At 39.5% G+C, this 19,515-nt stretch overlaps 1 protein-coding gene across 2 annotated transcripts; it reads left to right on the top strand.

Moving 5' to 3' along the window:
• The first annotated feature begins 1,036 nt into the window (after nucleotides 1-1,036).
• nyap2b (neuronal tyrosine-phosphorylated phosphoinositide-3-kinase adaptor 2b) lies at nucleotides 1,037-18,738 on the top strand. 2 transcript variants are annotated; one of them, XM_077724733.1, is made up of 8 exons: nucleotides 1,037-1,884; nucleotides 4,479-4,673; nucleotides 8,707-9,020; nucleotides 12,059-13,126; nucleotides 14,979-16,256; nucleotides 16,712-16,815; nucleotides 16,893-17,002; nucleotides 17,243-18,738. In XM_077724733.1, exons 2-8 carry the CDS (start codon nucleotides 4,495-4,497, stop codon nucleotides 17,265-17,267), a joined length of 3,078 nt encoding a protein of 1,025 aa, XP_077580859.1. In that variant the 5' UTR covers nucleotides 1,037-1,884; nucleotides 4,479-4,494; the 3' UTR covers nucleotides 17,268-18,738. The 2 variants fall into 2 exon arrangements, with proteins under 2 accessions (XP_077580859.1, XP_077580858.1); XM_077724732.1 differs by having other exon boundaries at nucleotides 16,893-18,738.
• Nucleotides 18,739-19,515: the final 777 nt, after the last annotated feature.

The raw sequence follows: 19,515 nt of genomic DNA, 5'->3' as shown, positions 1-19,515 counted from the left end.
CTGGCTAATCGAGCACATTGCTCACAAAAGACAGGGAAAATAGGGGGTGACTACTTTTTGACAGAGCGTTTATGGGACTCAGATCATAAGCAATTGGCTATTTATGGCATGCAGCATGATGTCATGAGACAAGTGTTTGAAAACACTGACAACACTGGTGGTCTAAATTTGGAAGTATATTAAGAAGGGAAACTGTTGCAGACTTTTTTTTGGACAATTTTTAGCACGTGAAAGCATTTCAGTAAGGGATAGCGAGACAAATAACAGGAAAGTGAAGGGGCTCGGTGAGGAGAAATGGAGGGACGGGTTGATAAAAACAACAGATCTCTGCTTAATCCTTTTGTGTCGACTGTGTTAATCCGTCCGAGCAAAGACCACCCCACCACCGGACTGTTACCCCCCCCCCCTCCAATTATGTACCATATATAGCAGTTGTTCCCACCACATAAACAATCAAACACACCATATGAAAAGCCCTTAAACATCATCCCCCAGACAGACTGTAGACTCTAGACAGTCCATGCAACTCAGGTTCAACTCTTTACTTACTTTAATCCCTGTTCCCATTGGCAACTATCCTGTTATTTGCATGCCTTGCTTTATTTGCATATGCAAACATATTTGAAGGTTGTACTTGAATTCCAGCTTGTGACCTCTGCAAAAACGAAATGTTATGGTATGCATTACACTGTTATGGTTTAGCTTCTCTTTTGTTTTGTTTAGATTTTGTTGTGCCTGCTGTGAATGTAACAAATACACTTGAGAGCAACACAGTGCATTGGCAGCAAAGTATTTTTGTGTCTCGGGCTTGTTTACGAGCTGTAAAGGAGATGTGGGAGATGGCGGGAGGGGCAGAAGGGGGGGGGGGGGGGGCGGTTGCCAGGGGAAGAGGAGGTTGAGTCTAATGGGGTCACGCCCTGGCAACCCAATTGGCTCCTCCTACTCTGCTCCCCATCTCTCCACTCAGGAAAAAGAAAGATCACCCCCCCTTCCCTACTCCTCTTTCCCCCTTTCTGACAACGGGAGCTCTCCATGGTGCTGAAGGCAGAAAAAACACATTTAAGCTCTAGTTACAGTACGAGCAAAAAAGAACAAGGCATTCAAGAGGAGAAATATAAACCTATCTCGTACGAGAGCGCTTAATGAGGCACTCCGCGTGGCATGATGCTTTTAAGAAGCGGCAGGAGGGAGGAGAGGTCGAGAGGAGGATGACGCTGTAGCGAAAGGTGGCTACACCAAGCGGTGGGCGTGTTCTTGTTTTGATCTATCACTGGAAAGCCTGCTGTCATCTGTTCCAGCACAGACTTGACAGTCCAGACTTTGTGAGGACCAGCTGGAATGGTTAAGGAAGGGACATTCTACCTTCAAGACTCTGAATTTCCTCCCACCATGTGTTCCAATGCGGGAAATTTTATGTTTTTTCCCATCGGACGAAAGGAATCATCTTAAAATCCTCTTTAAAAGCGCCCAGGTTGGTTTCCGAAGCGGCGTTTGAAGTGAGAACGAGTATTTGTGGCATGCTCCTGGCGGTGTTGGCGGCGGGTGCGGCTTTACTGCGTCTTCCTAGCTGATACTCCGACTGGCAAAACTGGCACCTGGATAGGAGTTTGCTATCATCGGGACCCAACGGGGTCAAATCTCCCCCTTTTTTCCACCTGAGGGGAGGAAACACTGGGACTTAGACTCTTGTACCTGCCTCATCTTTAGTTGTAAGGTGTCCTTTTAGTTAGCTGACACATTGGACCATACAATGGATGGACGTTTTTGTGGATGTAAGAGGAATTGTGCACAAGTGCTCCTGGAAAGGTCAAAGTGCGAAGTGGAAAGGTTCGGTGGGGACAGAAGATACTTTGGGAAAGATAACAACAGGGATACAGGCCCAATGTAAGTATATATATTTAAAAAAGGAGATAAAAGTTTGCTTATCCGTGCTTAAATGGAGAGGAGGACTAATATGAGGGCACCAGGTGCACTCTGCCACGCGACAACATAAGAATCCACGCATGGCATCAGCCGGCTTTTGGCCTTGCAATCTTTTTGACAATCTGTCCGCAGAATATCCACGCTGCCCCTCTCCTGTCATACGGTTGCCTGGAAACAGGAACTGTGTGCCACTTTCATTTACATCTCAGGCAAAAGTGCACATCTGTGTTTCTCAATTGTTGCAGTCTGTGTTAAAAAAAATAGAAGCATAACCGGCATTATAACAAAAATAATAATAATAATGTGTTGGAGAACATAAATAAAGTGAAGGTGGGTGGGGAGGGCGGTAAATTAGGTTGTAGTGAGGTAAATAGGTTGCCAGATTGACAGGTTTTTTATGGAGATGAGGAAGTAAGAGTAGCGTTTTTACATTGATGAATTATGGGAGGGCAATCCAATGTGAAAGGCTTGGCTGATGAAAACAGTGCGATAAACAACCTGACTCCCTGTGCAGAGTACTGCTGCTGCTGCTGCTGCTGCAGGCTTACAGGGATTAGGCAGACAGGCTTAAATCAGCTCCAACACCGTTTGAACTGTGCTTTCCTAACGCGCCATCCTTCACACGATGAACTACTGCACTTCTGTCCTTTCAAACACAGTTATTTCCCTCCCCAACATCTCAATAAACCTCCTCATCAACAACAAGGCAAATTTGGGGTTTTCAGTGACCTGATTTACACTATAAAACCCCTCCCACTTATAAGGCGACCCCAAAAAGTGGGAATTTTCATCACTAAGCATGTAAACCTGGCAACCCCGGAGCCATGCTGGATTTATCCGTAGACAAAAACAAGGTAGAGGGATGCTTAGAATGGTCAGACAATTTTCCTGCTTCCCAATTGGCTCTGCAATCTCTATTTGGCTGCCCTCCATGTACCCCCAACCGAACCCCCCTTTAACCCCCATCCTAGCACACACACATAGAAGCAAATATACAGTTATCACTGACCCCTCCCCCCCTTTCCATGTGCACATTCAGTGGTTCTCTCACACGTAAACAAGCGTGAGTCTTAGGGCTCATCTGAAAACACTGACCTACATAATGACAGCATGAGCTATCTTCTTCTCCATTTGCATCATGGCGTGTAATAAAGTTGAACACGATCTCATTCGGGCGTATACTGAACTCTTGACGTCCTCATTAGACGATAATGTCTCATCTGGGATGTTAAGTGCCTGCAAACAATTGAGAAAGAAAGAAAGATGAGGAGGAGGAGGAGGAAGTAAACTCTCATTCATGCTGTGGTTTTTGCATGCAAAGTCCACCAAATTGGCGCAATGTACGTCACTGATGCTGTCAGTTATAGTCTTTTTTATAGAAAGGAATAACTCTAGTGCAGACTATTTTTAGATATCAAATACAAGACGATTGTGGGGTGCATTCAAAACCACGCACTGCGGTCGAGTAAAAATTAATCCGTGCGCTTATTCCCAGGAGTGTTAAATTTTTTCTCATCTGAGCCCTCGACACATTTTCCTTACAGATCAAAGCTCGTTTTTTTTTTTGTTGCAATCACAGCCTGGCTTGGTCAAAGCATGCAATTTTAGACAGAGAATGTGCAACCAAGCACTGATAAAAAAGGGGAAAAATTGTATCTATATATGAGCAGAAGACTGGTGTTGTTAGTGTGCTCATCTGTCTACTACACAGGTGTCAAAGTGGTGGCCCTGGGGTTAAAATCTGGCCCGGCGCATCATTTTGTGTGGCCCGAGAAAGTAAATGATGAGTGCCGACTTTCTGTTTTGGGATCAAATTTAAATGAAGAGTATAGATGTATATTAAATGTCCTGATTTCCCCCCTTTTAAATCAATAATTGTCATTTTTTAATCAATTTTAGTCTGTTTTTTTTCGAAAATTATTTTGTAAAATCTAAAAAAAAATATATATATATACAAAAAAGCTAAAATAAATTTGTTTTAGGTCTATAAAAAATGAATGTTCAGGGTTTTTAATCCAGTTCTTTTAATCCATTTATAAAAAAATCTAAATATTATTATTTTTGTCTGTGTTTTTAGTTCAAAAATCATTTTGCAAAACATAAAAAAATATAAAAAAGCTTAAATGAACATTGTTTTAGATCTATAAAAAAACGGAATATTCAGGGCCTTCAATCTAGTTCATTTAATCCATTTATAAAAAAAAAAAATCGAAATAAAATATCTAAAATGGTCCGGCCCACATGAAATCAAGTTGACGTTAAAGTGGCCCCCGAACCACCCCGAGTCTGACACCCTTGTACTGATACTGTCATATTTTCCAGGATGTTATCTGAAACAGCCACGGAAATGGACATGATGCAAAGCTGCTTAGCAGCATAAGCTATTCACAGCAACCATAAGAGAAAAAAACGTCATAAAAATACAAAACTGTGATGACTAATTATCCCTCCCAACTCTGGTTTTGTTCCCACTACGAATAACCTTGAAAAAAATGATTCTTATGTCATTTTAACCCACTAAAACCATAAATCCAAACCATATTTTGTAATTCCAGCGGAATCATTTAAAGAATGATGAGCTCCAAGGAAGAAGAAACCCTTCGCTTCTTCCAATACGTCGAAGAAAATGGACTAAAAGCCTATAACGGCCTGCTGGTTCAAAACCTGGATCACGCCAGGAATGAAAAGAACAGAATATACCTGCAGGAGAAAAACGATAAGAAAAGAAAACAAGAAGAAGCCATAAGACGGTAAGAAAGATGACTAAATCCATGTTAAAAATGAATAGAAACATTACAACCATGTACATATTGGGTTTTTTTTAAGATATTGTGGGAATTATGTGTATATGAGCTTGCTCTACATCTTAAGGTAAAATGTCACTGGGTTCACAGAAGGAAGAGGTTGTAAGAATTGGGGCACGTGGCCGCAGGGTCCCCGTGGTGAAGGCACTTTGCCACATTTGGAGGATTGCAAGTACAGACTACGCCACCCATGATCTATGAAGATAATTAGTTTTTCACCGTTAGACTATTTGGGACTTGGATTTAGGTCATCACTGCTCCATTTTTGGGGGGGATCTGTTAGAATTAAGCGAAAAGAGGGGTGGTGGGGGCCAGTCACATTGAGTCTTTTTTATTTATTTTTTTTAGGATTCAGTCAAATGAGACTTGTGACCGTCAAAACGCAGAGCTGTTTTTATTTTGCAATTTCTTGAATAGGGCGCAGTTAGATTGATATTTATTTTTTTCAGAGGTAGGTGATATGTTCCTTATAATTTTTGGTTGGTCTGGGCAGGAAGTTAACATCCCTGAGTGCATTGAGTACCAGTGTGAGTGACATGATTGGTCGCTATGGGCACACCGGTATCACACCTGCCATAAGCAGGTGCAGGTCAATGTTACCTTTATTTTTTCATGTAAAGCATGCTGTAAAACATGGAAAACATAAGAGTGGACAGAGCTACTGCCACTGTAAATGGTGCTATCATGGGGAAAGGGGTATAAAAAAAAGTTTGGATTTTATTTACTGCGCGCCATATGATTGCTGCTGCGCAGAGAAGATGAGAGTATTGCGCAATTGCGCATGTGTGCAGCTTAGAGGGAACATTGGGTGGGTGTAAGGTCAGCGTGAGGCTAGAGATGTGTGCCAGGTGTGAGGATACCTGCAAGTAAACAAGAATAAGAATGGAAGGAAGAAAGTAAGGAAGAAGAAATAGAATAAACACTTCATCCATCATGCATTCTGTCTTTGGTTGGTCAGGGGATGCAAGTTTTCTTGCAAATTAAATAACTATTTATTTACGATTACTCTTTTCATAGATCATTTCACATGAGTTCAATCATCAAATCACTACTGACCATTTAAACCAGTGTGCTATCAACCAAATTAATTCTAACTGTAAATATATATATATATATATATATATATATATATATATATATATATATATATATATATATATATATATATATATATATATATATATATATATATATATATATATATATATATATATATATATATATATATATATATATATATATATATATATATATATATATATATATATATATATATATATATATATATATATATATATATATACATACATAAATGTTTACTACTTTCCACCCATGCAAAAGGATATAATACTATGCCAAGAGAGTATTTTTTATTTATTTATCATTTCTACTATACTGCTCATGAACCAGATAAAACTAGCTGGCAAAATGTTGAATTTTCCAGGAAAAGATGATGCCCGAGGAGAGATCCTTTTCCTGTCCTGTTACCCTTGCACTACTTTTGAACTGTTGCCCAATACTGCAATATTCATACATAGTCACTGGAGGAGTAAAAGCCTAAAAAAAAAAGAACTGGATTTTTCATGAGGCATATATTTAGGTCAATTTAGTGACCCCCCAAAGCTTCCACCCCCCTACAAATCTCCCTTTTTTTAATTATTGCAACTGACAGGGAATGAATGAGCGTGTGAGCACGCTTATATTCATGCATGAACATACGGCTGCTTTGGAATGCAAGTAAAGTAAAAAAATAATAGATCCATTAAAAGCATGAGAGAAAAGATGTGGAAGAATAAAAATGGTTGCAAGAGTTGGGAGAGAAACAGTGGTGGGGTGCAAAGAGAGAGGAAATTGTTAGTGATTAAATGTGAGCACCATTGCAGGAGATGTGTTTCTGCCTGGTGACAGCTGGAATAGCCGGCGGCCAATCAGATCAACACGTTAGTTTTGAGTAAGGCTGGCCTTGCTTCACTCCATGAATTCCTATATGGATTTAATATATCTTTTTTATGTGCACTGCCATGCATATAAACTGTCAAGCATATAAATGCATGTTCAGGGTGTTTTTTTTATGTAATTGCAACTATACTTATGACCAATCACTGGACAGATAGTCTATAAATAAATGTACTATTTTTTAACTGTGATTGATATTGTAAAAAGTCTAAGAATAATACTAATAGAATGAGGATTATATTACTTAAATTGATTAAATTATCTGGAAACTAAATAGCAGAGTTGAAATGTTAATATTTTTTAAAATAAGTAAAAAGAGTAACTTTCCTCAAAAAGTATTTTTTTTGTTAAAATTATTGCAATTATGTATATTGAAATATAAACAGTTATTTTTCCTCTCATTAAGAAAAAATGCATCATAACCCAAGACTTATTTTTAAGAATTAAAACTTGTGAAAAGCTCTTAACCAAAAAAAAAATGGTTTGGAAGGAGGAAATTTCTTCACAAAAAAATTCTGTAATTATTTTCAGATATGCAAAGTGCAATTACAAAGTTGTTTTGCATTGTGAGATGTTTAGAAAACATGCAATATACTAAAACTAAATAAATTCTGTGCACTGTACATGCGAAAACAAGATATACGTACCTCATGAATCTGTGCACGTGTAGCAGGCTTCTATCTTGTTTCTATGGGTACGGTGGGTTACCAGGCAGATTAGGGCTCGGACCATACCCCACCAGGCACCTTCTGTGTAGCAGCTGGCCAGAGTGGGTGTCAGCAAAGTCCCACAAAAACATGCCACTTGCAATGGTATCATATGCCTAATAGGAAAAAACAAGCAACAAGTTACAATGCTGATTATCTGATTTTTCAACTAACAAATTGTCTATTTTGTCTGAATAAAAAAATGCATAATTTTGTATTTATCAAATTTGGTATCACTTAAGTATACTAACATAGGAAAAACAATATTTTTATAAGTGTTGAGCTCCAGATTCCTCTGTGATGCATATGCCCATTAGGGCATTCTACTTAGACATCATTAACAGTCCATTCAAACCAATTGGGAATTTATAGTGATTGATTGTGCACACGCAGAGAGCATAGGGTGGGAGTATTGGCGTCCGTAGTGTCATTATGACTGTCATTATGTTTGCCGTGTCAGCCCCATCCGGAAGTTAAACACGGATCAATGCCTGGCCCTAAAAAAGAAGGGTGTTGTTTTAGAGGGTAACAGCACAGCTGTTATTATCGATTTTACACATAGAAAAAAAAATGGTGGGAGCGAAAACAAGAGAGAGGAACATAAACTTGGACCGGGATGCCATGGCTTCTTGTTTCTAAGTCATATAGGTAATCTACACACGACTAAATTGAGAAAACTGTAAAGTATTGTGAATATTTTGAACTTTTAGATGGGGGCAGTATTAATGTACCTCAAGGTAGCTCTGTACATTACATTTGATGGTCTTTGTGTATACAGTATATATGTATATATGTGTGTGTGTATATATATATGTATATATGTGTGTGTGTATATATATATGTATATATGTGTGTGTGTATATATATGTATATATGTGTGTGTGTATATATATGTATATATGTGTGTGTGTATATATATATGTATATATGTGTGTGTGTATATATATGTATATATGTGTGTGTGTATATATATGTATATATGTGTGTGTGTATATATATGTATATATGTGTGTGTGTGTATATATATGTATATATGTGTGTGTGTATATATATATGTATATATGTGTGTGTGTATATATATGTATATATGTGTGTGTGTATATATATGTATGTATGTATGTATGTATGTATATATATATATATATATATATATATATATATATATATATATATAAAAATATATAAATATATATATATATATATATATATATATATATATATATATATATATATATATATATATATATATATATATACACGTATATATATGTATACTTGTTATTCTTAACAGCTTTTTTTTTTTTGCCCTTGTGCAGGACAGGGGAAGACATAGCAACAGAAGGGAAGCACTTACGAATGGGCTCCATCACGTTGCCAGACCCCCAGGAACGCATGCCCATGCCTCATCCACACGCATTGGCTTGTGGGCAGGGCTTCTCTGTACGATCCCAGTCTCTCCATTCGGTGGGTGGCAACAACAGTGGGGGTGGTGACGAAGAGGTGGGAAGTCCTACCTCCAGGAAGCAGCCCCCACCCAAGCCCAGGAGGGACCCAGCCACCAAGCTGAGCATGTCGTCAGAGGCAGTTGACCACAGTCCCGTGTCCGCCTGCCGGGGAGAAAGATGTGATGGTGAGTGGTGGTGGCACTTCACACCAAAGCACAACGCTATATTTAGCTCCCCTCTGAGGTGCCCTCTTCAACCCTGCCCCTCTGACAATGACATGACATCTAGCCAACCAGTCCAGTCGAACAATCGTCACCAACAATTGGATTACCAGATGCCCCAGTAAATTGGCAAGCATACAAACTCCAAATTCAAGGCAAATTTGAATCTTGAAATCTTAACCCATGATGCACACAGACTTAACGCTTCATCACAGTACTGCCAAACCCAAAACATAGCAACAGCCTATATTTGAATGAATTATACTAATGTAAAAAAAACACACTTATTTTGCAATATAAACTAATATTGTCAGTTGATTTAAAGTTATACAAACTCTAGCCCAAAAGATGGTTGAGATTACTGATACTGTTTATTTCTTTTCCGCACAATCAAACCAACTTGCCATTTCTGTGACCTTGTCTAAAAACTATTATATAGTTCAACAGAATTTTCCAATTAAAGCCTAAACTTTTATACAGGCTTCAAGTGGCAAGGGTTGATGTAATGCCGGCAAAATTGAAATCCAACTTTAACCCCCTGCAGCACAGTCAATTTATTTGTGCAAAATAAACACAGTATTCTCATTTAGCCATGGATCATCCACAGCATCCTTAAAACAGCCTCTCCTTTCTAATGTAGAGCATTTCGAACAAAAACAGAGCTTAAAAAATGTTTTCCCTTACGGATATTAAATACAGAATTCCATTCTTCATTAAAACCAGGCTGTTTTAGCCAACTAAAACAGGTTGCTAAGGGTGTTGGTGTCAATTTCAGTTCACATCTCTAACTGCCAATGTGATGCAGGGGACTCGCCCAACCTGACTGAGATTGGTGGGGACGTCCGTGTATGTGCACAGATCTTCCTGGGCACCACGGCAACCATCCCACAGAAAAAATACCCCCTCTTTACCCAGCCAATAGCAGCATCCCTGCGTGAGAGGGTCCAATGGAGATACAGAAATTCTAGAGTATGAAGCAGTACTACCAATGGCGACGTAGCACTGAGGGTGTTCCTGGTTGAGGGGGAGGTTTGCATGCACTGTAGCGAGAAGGGGAGGAGCTTGGTAGAGTAGAATTCATTCAGGAGGAGCAGATGACCTACATTTAGTTTCCCCTAGGATGGAGGGGGGCGGAGGTACGGATTGCGGTAAACATGATTGGGAGATGAGGGGTAAAAAAAAGGAGCAATCGAGGGAGAAAAAGGATAGGGAGGAGGGCCTGTCACGAGTATTGCTGAAACTGATCCACCGCGGAAACGTGTTTGTTAAAAAAAATGAAGATGTTGCTCAAAAGAACATGCACGCACATAGTAACAACACAATAAAAATATCAAAACAACATCCCATCTGCATAATGCTGCAAAAGAAACCACTATGCAGTGAGAAATGAACACGAAATGATCAAGTTTTACTTCATTTCTGTCAATTATATTAATACTTTTTCACTTGTGTAGAAACAGCATGATCAATGAGTACTATCTGCACCTATTAACACTCATACATTGGAAAAAATATCTCACAAAATACATAAGGAGTTCTTTTGAGTTGAGTTTGTACCCCTATCTCATGTATATTATTATTAAGGCATGATCCATCTTCTTTCTAGACCCATTTATCACATCAGGCTTACCACAGTTAATTCCACTTGACATGGACAACATGAATAAAATCTAGCCAATTGTGGACATGTTTACAGTGGTTTGTTTGTGTGCATGACTGTCAGGATGCTGGTGAGTCATATAGTTAGGGGAAGTATGCTTATGTCTAGGCCATCTGTTGTCTAAATTATTAAAGGTGCAAAACCCGCAGCTTGAAAATGTTTAGGCATGATCTAGCACTCAGAAACACTCACCACAAGTGGGCTTAACAACAGAAGGTGTACTCTAATCAAAGACTGTCCCATAAATACATGTGAAATAGCTACTCCATGAAGATGGCTCAATGGAACACAATTCTGTGATGACGTACTCTACTACAACCAATGGTCGAACGAAACGCATCATATAAACTCTCTGCACCATATCAGGGATTCACACCGCAATGCTACGTCACCACAATCAAAAAGAAGGCTCCACAGTGAGTTTATGTCTGACCCAGATACTGACTTGCATACTGCTCCATTGGTATATATGTGACCCAGAAACATGCATATGCCTGAATCGTTCCCACATATCTGACTCAAGATGTTGCTCTTAGCCATGCACATTGACCTACATCTGACCCAATGAACCACACAACATGTTGCATCGCATCAACATATAAATTCATTCAATGATTCATTCTGGAAGAAAAAAAAAGCTATAGAAATGTTAATTGTAATGACCAAACCGCCAGTCAGTGACTGGAAAAAAAGGGAATTGCCTAACAGAAATGATCTGTGAAACATATACTAGGCATACTGCAGTATCTTACGGTACACTGATATTCAAATACCGTATTTTAACGACTATAAGGCGCACTTAAAAGTCTTACATTTTCTCCAAAATAGACAGTGCGGCTTATAATCCAGTGCGCCCTATATATGAAAAAAAACAGAAAACCAACAACGAAAAACCACCACTGTCGGATATTAAAAAAACACAAACGCCTGAACTGAAACAATACTGTTAAATATGCAGATGCCATCTTAGTTTACAAAATCTTCCATCATATAGCTCCTCCCCCACTGCAAGATTTTATACAAAAAAATCCAAAACATCAACAATGGCTGGCTCTAGAGGTGACTGTGTAGTGAGTGCTTCATACCTGGAAGTCAATAGCAATTACTGTATTTTCATGACTATAAGGCGCACTTAAAAGTCTTAAATCTTCTCCAAAATAGACAGTGTGCCCTATAATACAGTGCGCCTTATATATGGAAAAAATGTCATTCATTGAGAGTTCCGCCTTATAATGCGGTGCACCTTATAGTCGTGAAAATACGGTAGTCTGGATCTTGTAACTTCTGTAGATGTATTCATATGGAATACCCTAACTGAGCCTCTCTATCTTGTCTCTTATAGCTCAAGGATGTGGTGAGGATTGCCGTCGGGTGCCACCCCCCAAACCTAAGAGGAATCCAAACACACAACTAAGTGTTTCCTTCGACGAGTCCTACATCAAAACCCACGGCGGAATGTGCCCCACCAAAGGGCTACACCGAACCGGCTCCCCATGTGAACGCAACCACTCCCCACCACAGAGCGACGATAGCCCCACGGACGATTGTGAGGACGAGCCTGTCTACATCGAGATGGGCGGGATAGACGTTGGTTCCAGGGAACTCCTGAAAAGTGAGGACGAGGAACCCGGAGAATCCGTGTATGAGGAAATGAAATACCCCATGCTGGATGATATGGAGTACCGTACTGACCCGGTGGGGTGTCGTTCCGCATGTCCTACACCTGCACCTTACGACCCGGAGCCTCTCAGTCGATGCTCTACACCGAGAAACATTCCTTTCTGTGACATTCCTGCACCGTTTCCTAATTTACTTACTCACAGGCCTCCATTGCTGGTTTTCCCACCAGCACCGGCCCAATGCTCGCCAAATTCAGACGAGTCCCCACTCACTCCACTTGATGTTACCAAATTGCCAATGATGGAGAACCAACAGTACAGCAAATCTCCAACCTCGTCCACCGAGCCACCGTCCTCCGCACACATCCGTAGAGAACTCACGGCAACTCCGACCTTAACCGTTTCTGGACGCTCTTCGGCGCCACCTCTATCCTGTACTCTCTACAAATCTTCCACCTCATCGTCCTATCAGCGTAGCCACTCGGCATGCCCATCGCCAGTTAGCATGGGCCGTTGCCTCACGCCCTTGAGCTTAATGCGAACGCCGCCTTTCGACACTCCCGTGCCATTTCCAGGAGGACTGCCAAGGAGTGCCTCAGCCACCCCTCATGGAAAAGGTTCGCCACCCCAAGATGCCGCAGGGCGACTTCATGGATCCATGCAGAATGTGTCAACAGGGCGTTCACGGACACCCACAAGCCCATTGGATGAACTGACCAACCTGTTTACTACCGGAAGGAACATGCTTAAGAAAAATGCCAGTGGGCGAAAATCCAAAGAGCCTGGAGAGTGTGAGTCATTTGACACAATTACATTAATCATAGCAGTACACCAAAAATGTATGATTACTACTAGACTGCATAATCACTTCATATTTTTGTCAATGGTAGATTCTTGTAGTTCCCTTTTAAACTCCCAGTCGATTTAATCTAGGTGCTTCAAGCTAAGTCTGATACAGATATGATTATTACATTTGAAAGGATTATTGAGGAAATGGACAGTAGGTCAATATGTTACATTACTATGACATTAGACTGTAAAAAGATTTTGATTTCCAACTAGTATTTACAATTGGAATATACAAAGTACATTGTGGAAACCAAATTAATCAGATAGTTTACATTAGATTAACTTCCAGGTTCCATGTTTTTTGTTTTCAATTCATCAAAGTGGACGAGGTCTTAGCATGTGCACCTAACAGTTCTGAGGTTCAGGGTTCAATTGCCAGTGGGTTCTTTCCTAAGTTGACTTTCCATAGGTTTTCTACGAGTGCTACAGTTCCTTCCTTCCCAAAAACATGCATTGTAGGCATGTTAATACCTCTAAATTGCTCCTATCCATCTCCCTGAGCTCTACAATTGCCCATAGTTGACTGGGATAGGCTCCAGCACCCCTTGTGTGGATAAACGATAGGGAAAATGAAAGCCATAATTCATACAAACACCACATACAACCCAGGGAACCCACAAATCTATCCTTACTCCGTACTCTTAGCAACTACAACATAGCAACAGAGGAAGAGAAGGAATCCCTTTCTTATTTGCAGCTTCCCTCCCTGCACATAGAGCAGCCAATCACAGCTCAGGACATGCCGGTGCAAGACGTTCCTGATGTGCATTGAGCTATAGCACTCAATTGCAATTTAACACCTCGTTGGCATGTTACAGATGCTCTTGTCTTTCCAGTCTTCATCTAAAATGGTGCTGCAAAAAGGCAATTTACTAGAGTGTCTTGATTCTAATGTTAATGGAACTTTGCAATTGAATTATCTACTCTAGTATTTTTCAATGATGAAACATATTGCATTTCCAGGAAAGTACAAGAATACTATGCGCTCATGTGTTGTTGTTTGATCTTATACAATACATGTACACACGAGTATGATCATAAAATTAGGAGAATCCTTTTTTTTCCCCTCCCAAGCCTCAACAACAAGCCTGACCCACTTACCAATTGGTTAAAACAGGCAAACACAGAGATTGCATATGTGACAAATGCCCATGCTTTGTACTATTACGTAAGATCCTATATAGGAGCTCTATAGAACCCCAGTTCCCCCTTGTGATGTAAACCAGTGTTCTATGCAGTCTTCATTATGTTTCCACACATGCATTCATTGACGTGCCACTAATCTTTACATACGCATGAATATGATGTGTGTAAAAACAGAAATGTCCAAAAATGATGTGAGCTAATCATGAAAACCGAAGAAAGGGGTTTAAGCAATAGAAATGGCTGAGTTTTGAAAGATGTAATACTGCAAAAAGCTGTTTTACTGTCACTTTACAACTACTGCAATCTTTGGTACTGCTAAAACTGATAAAATGTAAGACTATTTTTCTTGAAAATCAAAAAGCTATGATCAAATTATTGTAATACAACATGTGGGCAGAAATGATTATGTAGTTAGTGCCACCTAGAGGAAGTTATTTTACAATGCAACAATCCAACCAGATGGTCTACTCTATATCAAAATTCCGTAGTATTAAAAGCATGTCTTGTCCAAAATGACATCACTGCTCCACCACTTTTGCATTATCTATAATACTATTTATAGCTGTGCATCTAAGTCAGAAAACAATTGATTCAATTACTCTTTCAATTGATCAGTAACTATTTTTAACCATTTCATTTTTCTCACAGCGGAATCCAAAAGCAAGTCCCACAGTGAATCCAAACGTGAAGGAAAGGAACGTCACAGTCACAGCAAAGAATCCAAACGAGACTCAAAGGAACGCCACAGCAAAGAGTCCTCTCATCGCAGAGACCGAGACAAAGACAGAGAAAAAGACAGAGAAAAGGATAGAGATAGATCTAGCAATGTAGAATCACTGTCTCACAGGCGCAACAGCAAAGAACGAAGTGGTATGGATGCCCCGCTTGTTCGCAGAGACAGCAGAGACCAAGGGTACAGTAGCGTGGAGCCCATTCCAGTGAGATGGGACTCTAAAGACCGTAGCGGCAGTTCTGTAGAACCCATCCCATTGATAAGAAGAGACTCAAAAGATAAAGGGATTAGCAATGGAGACCTGATGCTACGACAAGACAACAAAGACAAGGGTACGGGACATGGGATAGAAAGCAAAGACAGGGAAAGACTCCTTGATCAGACTCCAGAGTTGTTACCGAGACAAGACAGTAAAGAAGTCTCTAGGAATGGTGTAGACTGCAGACATGAAAGTAGAGAGAGACTATTGGACCATCCACCGGAACTCTTACCCCGTCAAGATAGCAGAGAACGAGTAAGGAATGGAGTGGACTCAAAGCACGAAAGTAGAGACAAACCACCTGAGCTTCTACCACGACAGGAGACTAAAGACAGATTTCGAACCAGTTCAGAATATAGGCACGATAGCAAAGACTATCGTCCTGATTTGTTGCCTAGACAAGACAGCAAAGAAAGGGCGAGAAATGAAATAGAGCACAGACATGAAGGGAGGATAGACCAGCCACCAGAGATACTTCCCAGACAAGAAACATCCAGGAATAGTAACAGTAAGGACAGAACTGGGTATGTCTCTGAATCCAAACATGAGGGGAGAGATAGAAATATTCATAATGGTGGAGATTTACCACCACCTTTGTTACCCAGACAGGATAGTAAGGATCTGAGTAGAACTGGTCTTGAAGTTAGACGAGATAGTAAGGACAGAAGTCTGAATGGTTCAGATCAGCATTACTATGATGGTAAAATTACAAAAAGTCCAACTGCGATGGAGTACAGGTATGAGAGCAAAGAAAGAGGATATAAAGCAGACGGAACGCCAAGGCGGGAGAACAGAGCAAATCATGGCATGGACTCAACGAAAGCACAAGAGAAGAATGGTAGTACCGCATCGGGCCACCATTCGACAACCACAACTCCTACTCATCACAATCGATCAACGAGTAGTCCAACGGTGACTGTGGGCTCTGGGAATGGTAAGACTTCTTTACAGAAAGAATATTATCCATAAAGCTCAACATTTCTATAATTTTATATGATATCAGCAATGGATACACGTCACATTAGTTGGACATGGTCACTTAATCTTTTGATTTTTATTGTTCCAAGTCGGAATGGCTACAAACCAGTTAAAGAAATAACTACTATGTACGGTATTAGTCTGGATTTTGCCATCCAATGCTAACATAACAAAAAACTAAATTAAATAGTAAATAGAGAGATATGGATGTCAAATGCAAAGGTCAGTCAGACCAAGCCTTGCCACTTCATAAATAAATAAAATCAAACCATCTAAATTGCATTAGCCAAATAAAACGTTGACCAATACACCCAATTTTGACCACTAACAAAATATAGTTTGCATGGGTTTTTGGGGAAAAAAATACTAGCAAAACTCTCATATTTACACATTTGTTCTTGTCTTTTTTAGATTTGAAAGCAGCACCAAAATATGCCCGTTCACCTTCCTTGTCTGCTAACCCATCTCCATTGGGGACACCACAAAGAAAAGCAGCAGAAGCCCATCAGAACCAGGTAAAATCAACTAATTTCTAAAAAACGGCACATATCAGTACTAACATTTTACCCCATTTCTGTGTTTTCCCTTCCAGATGCCCCAGATGCCATGGATATGTGGAGACACCACCATGCTGGAACAGATCGAGAGAAAGCGTACACTTTGTAAAGAAATCCGCTCTAGACAACATCCTCACCTGCAAAGGTATCTTGAGAAGCCTCCTATGGACAAGAATGAGGACAAACACCACGAACGGAGTCAATGCAAACAAGAGAGTGGCTCAGTTCTCCCGCCTTGTGGGAAAAGCAGTGGTGCCAAAAAGATCCGTCCTCCTCCTTATCCAACACAGACCACTGTATTTTGGGACACTGCCATCTAACTTAATACAAATACACCTCTACATCTTGCCACACAATCCGTTTTGATTCTCTTCTTCTCCTGTAGGGGGACGGAGACAACCTACTACTAGAGCATTGGGGAATGATGCTTACTGATGTCAAAGGACAATGGTGTTACCATAGCAATATCTCTGCTTGATCAGGTTGTCATGTTTTCTTATCATCGTTGGTGATATTTGATATTTTTCTATTTCATGTGGCTGGATTCTTGTAATATAACTACTAGAGTAGATATTTGAAGAATAGATATTTTCTAAATCAGATGGGGATTAAAGAGCATCTTAAAGTATGTATAGTAGCTGTAAATGCCATTTAATATTTGTTTGATTCGTTTTTGTTTATGTTTTATATATTACTTTGAGCTAAATTAATACATGTACTAAGGTAGCGCATCATTCATATGCCCGTAACTGTTTTTTTTGGTGTGGTTAAATGAACTTAAAATGAATGATTCACTTGCTATTGTCTATTTGACATTTTCACTGTCGTATTGTAAGTTGAGGAGTTGTGTCAACATTGGGGATGAGTTCAACAGATTGTTAAGTGTAGAACGGATTGTTGATTAATTGTGTCTTAAAGCATTTATAGTGAAATTTAAAGTAATGGCCGCTTTTGATTCAATCTCAACTTTTATGACGCCTAAACAGGGAAACATGGCAGCTATGGGAACGTGAACTAAACCCACACTGGCAGCATTTTTTTAGCCCTCAATACAACAGTAGCACTATCTGAAAAATCAAAAATGAATGGATTCAATCATTGCAAATTATTTTCAAAGCAGAATCACCCATAATTTTAATCCATCTTGACTATTTTTTTTTAGACTAAGAATATTGTAATATAACCCATTTGGTTATTTAGTAATCATCTTTGGAAACATGGGTTAGGTTTACCTAAAATTGGGGTTTCTGGCCAAATTAGGAGAACATAAACTTTGTTGATGGAAAAATATTAATGTATTTTACAGATATACCATTCAGAATTGCGTTAATTTACCGCATGGCATGAGTTGAACATCAACAGCTATTTTTCCCATTTAATTCATCACCTGCATCATATTATCTCACAGTTATGATATAGACTTTCTACTGCTACCAATACACACAGTATACTCGCCTAGTACCTTCTACATACTACATTTAAGTGTCAGGTGCCTAAACTTGTCTCACATGTTGGCATTACTACACCTTTTACTCAATGTGAAAAGCCCTTATTTTAACTTTTTAATTAATAATACTACAATAGCAGTACACGGTCAGATTCCAGTTAATGAATATAAACATTCTTGGCAGCAAATGAGTTAAAACTTTGCAACATTAATTTTATTCTTTCCCATTCAGTCCGAGAAATTGAATCAAATGCCCATCACTAAGAAAAACATGCTTTAGATTTCTATCCATACCTTGTTTTACTGTAAAAATTACAGCTAGAACAGGAACTGGAATCATTACATCCTTCAGTTCGTATGTTTCTTCATACTGTAAAAAACAACAACTTAGTCAAAAACGTTTTAAAGGAAAAACTTGGCAGCATGTAGTTGGGGTGGGGGGGGGGGCTTAGATTCAAGTGTGATTATTTCTGTAGCATTGTACAACACCAATACGGGTGTGTGTATTGGAAAGGTAGCAAATTAGTATATACATTTTTAAACAGTATAATTTCCCAAACCAGCCAAAGCCTGTTTTAAGCGTGAAACTGTGTGGTTGCACTTTGGGTGGTTTGGCTACTAAAAATGGGATTGATGGCAACAGGTAGTCCATTAAATGGTGACACCTTTCCCTTTGCCATGCACACTTTCAAATCCTAAAAAAAAAAACAGTGTAAATACTTGATGCCAACTACCAGCCTGTACAATCAACACCTGAGCTTTTAGAGAACATGTCTTGATTTTACTGCAGATTATAATAGCCATATGCACTTGCTTAAGAAATACATTTCAAGATGAAGCTTATATACAGTATATATTTTTAAAATATGTGACAACTAGCGAACTGTGCCATGTGTGTGTTTATTTGGCAGGGAAGCAAATGGGGTCATTTAGCATTGACTGTATGTGTGTGAAATACTGTCAATGGCTGATTGGTTGTCCCTGAATACACAGCAATGGCTGGAAACTTTTACAGAGATCATCAAGGACCTATATTATGGCAACAACTCCTAAAAATGAAGAAAAAAAAGTACGATAAGGACAAGGGATGCACAAAAACCACCAAAACGTGGAGGTTTTGCCAAGAAAACTGCACTGCTCATCATTTTTTCCATCATGCTCAATAAGGCTGGTAAAAAAGATCAATTTCTCCTCTCTGCTCTCTCCCTCTA

This window comes from Stigmatopora nigra, chromosome 9, assembly GCF_051989575.1.
Source record: "Stigmatopora nigra isolate UIUO_SnigA chromosome 9, RoL_Snig_1.1, whole genome shotgun sequence".
NCBI lineage: Eukaryota > Metazoa > Chordata > Actinopteri > Syngnathiformes > Syngnathidae > Stigmatopora > Stigmatopora nigra.
The sequence above is the reverse complement of the archived record's forward strand: the minus strand, read 5'-3'. Positions and strand labels throughout refer to the sequence as shown.

What these genes read in the sequence shown, in the direction of transcription:
- nyap2b (XM_077724732.1), top strand. Translation starts at nt 4,495, where the DNA reads ATGATGAGCTCCAAGGAAGAAGAAACCCTTCGCTTCTTCCAATACGTC. An exon ending in CCGGGGAGAAAGATGTGATG is followed by an intron (nt 9,021 to 12,058) that starts GTGAGTGGTGGT and finishes TGTCTCTTATAG; the next exon opens with CTCAAGGATGTGGTGAGGAT. An exon ending in CAGAAGCCCATCAGAACCAG is followed by an intron (nt 16,816 to 16,892) that starts GTAAAATCAACT and finishes TTTCCCTTCCAG; the next exon opens with ATGCCCCAGATGCCATGGAT.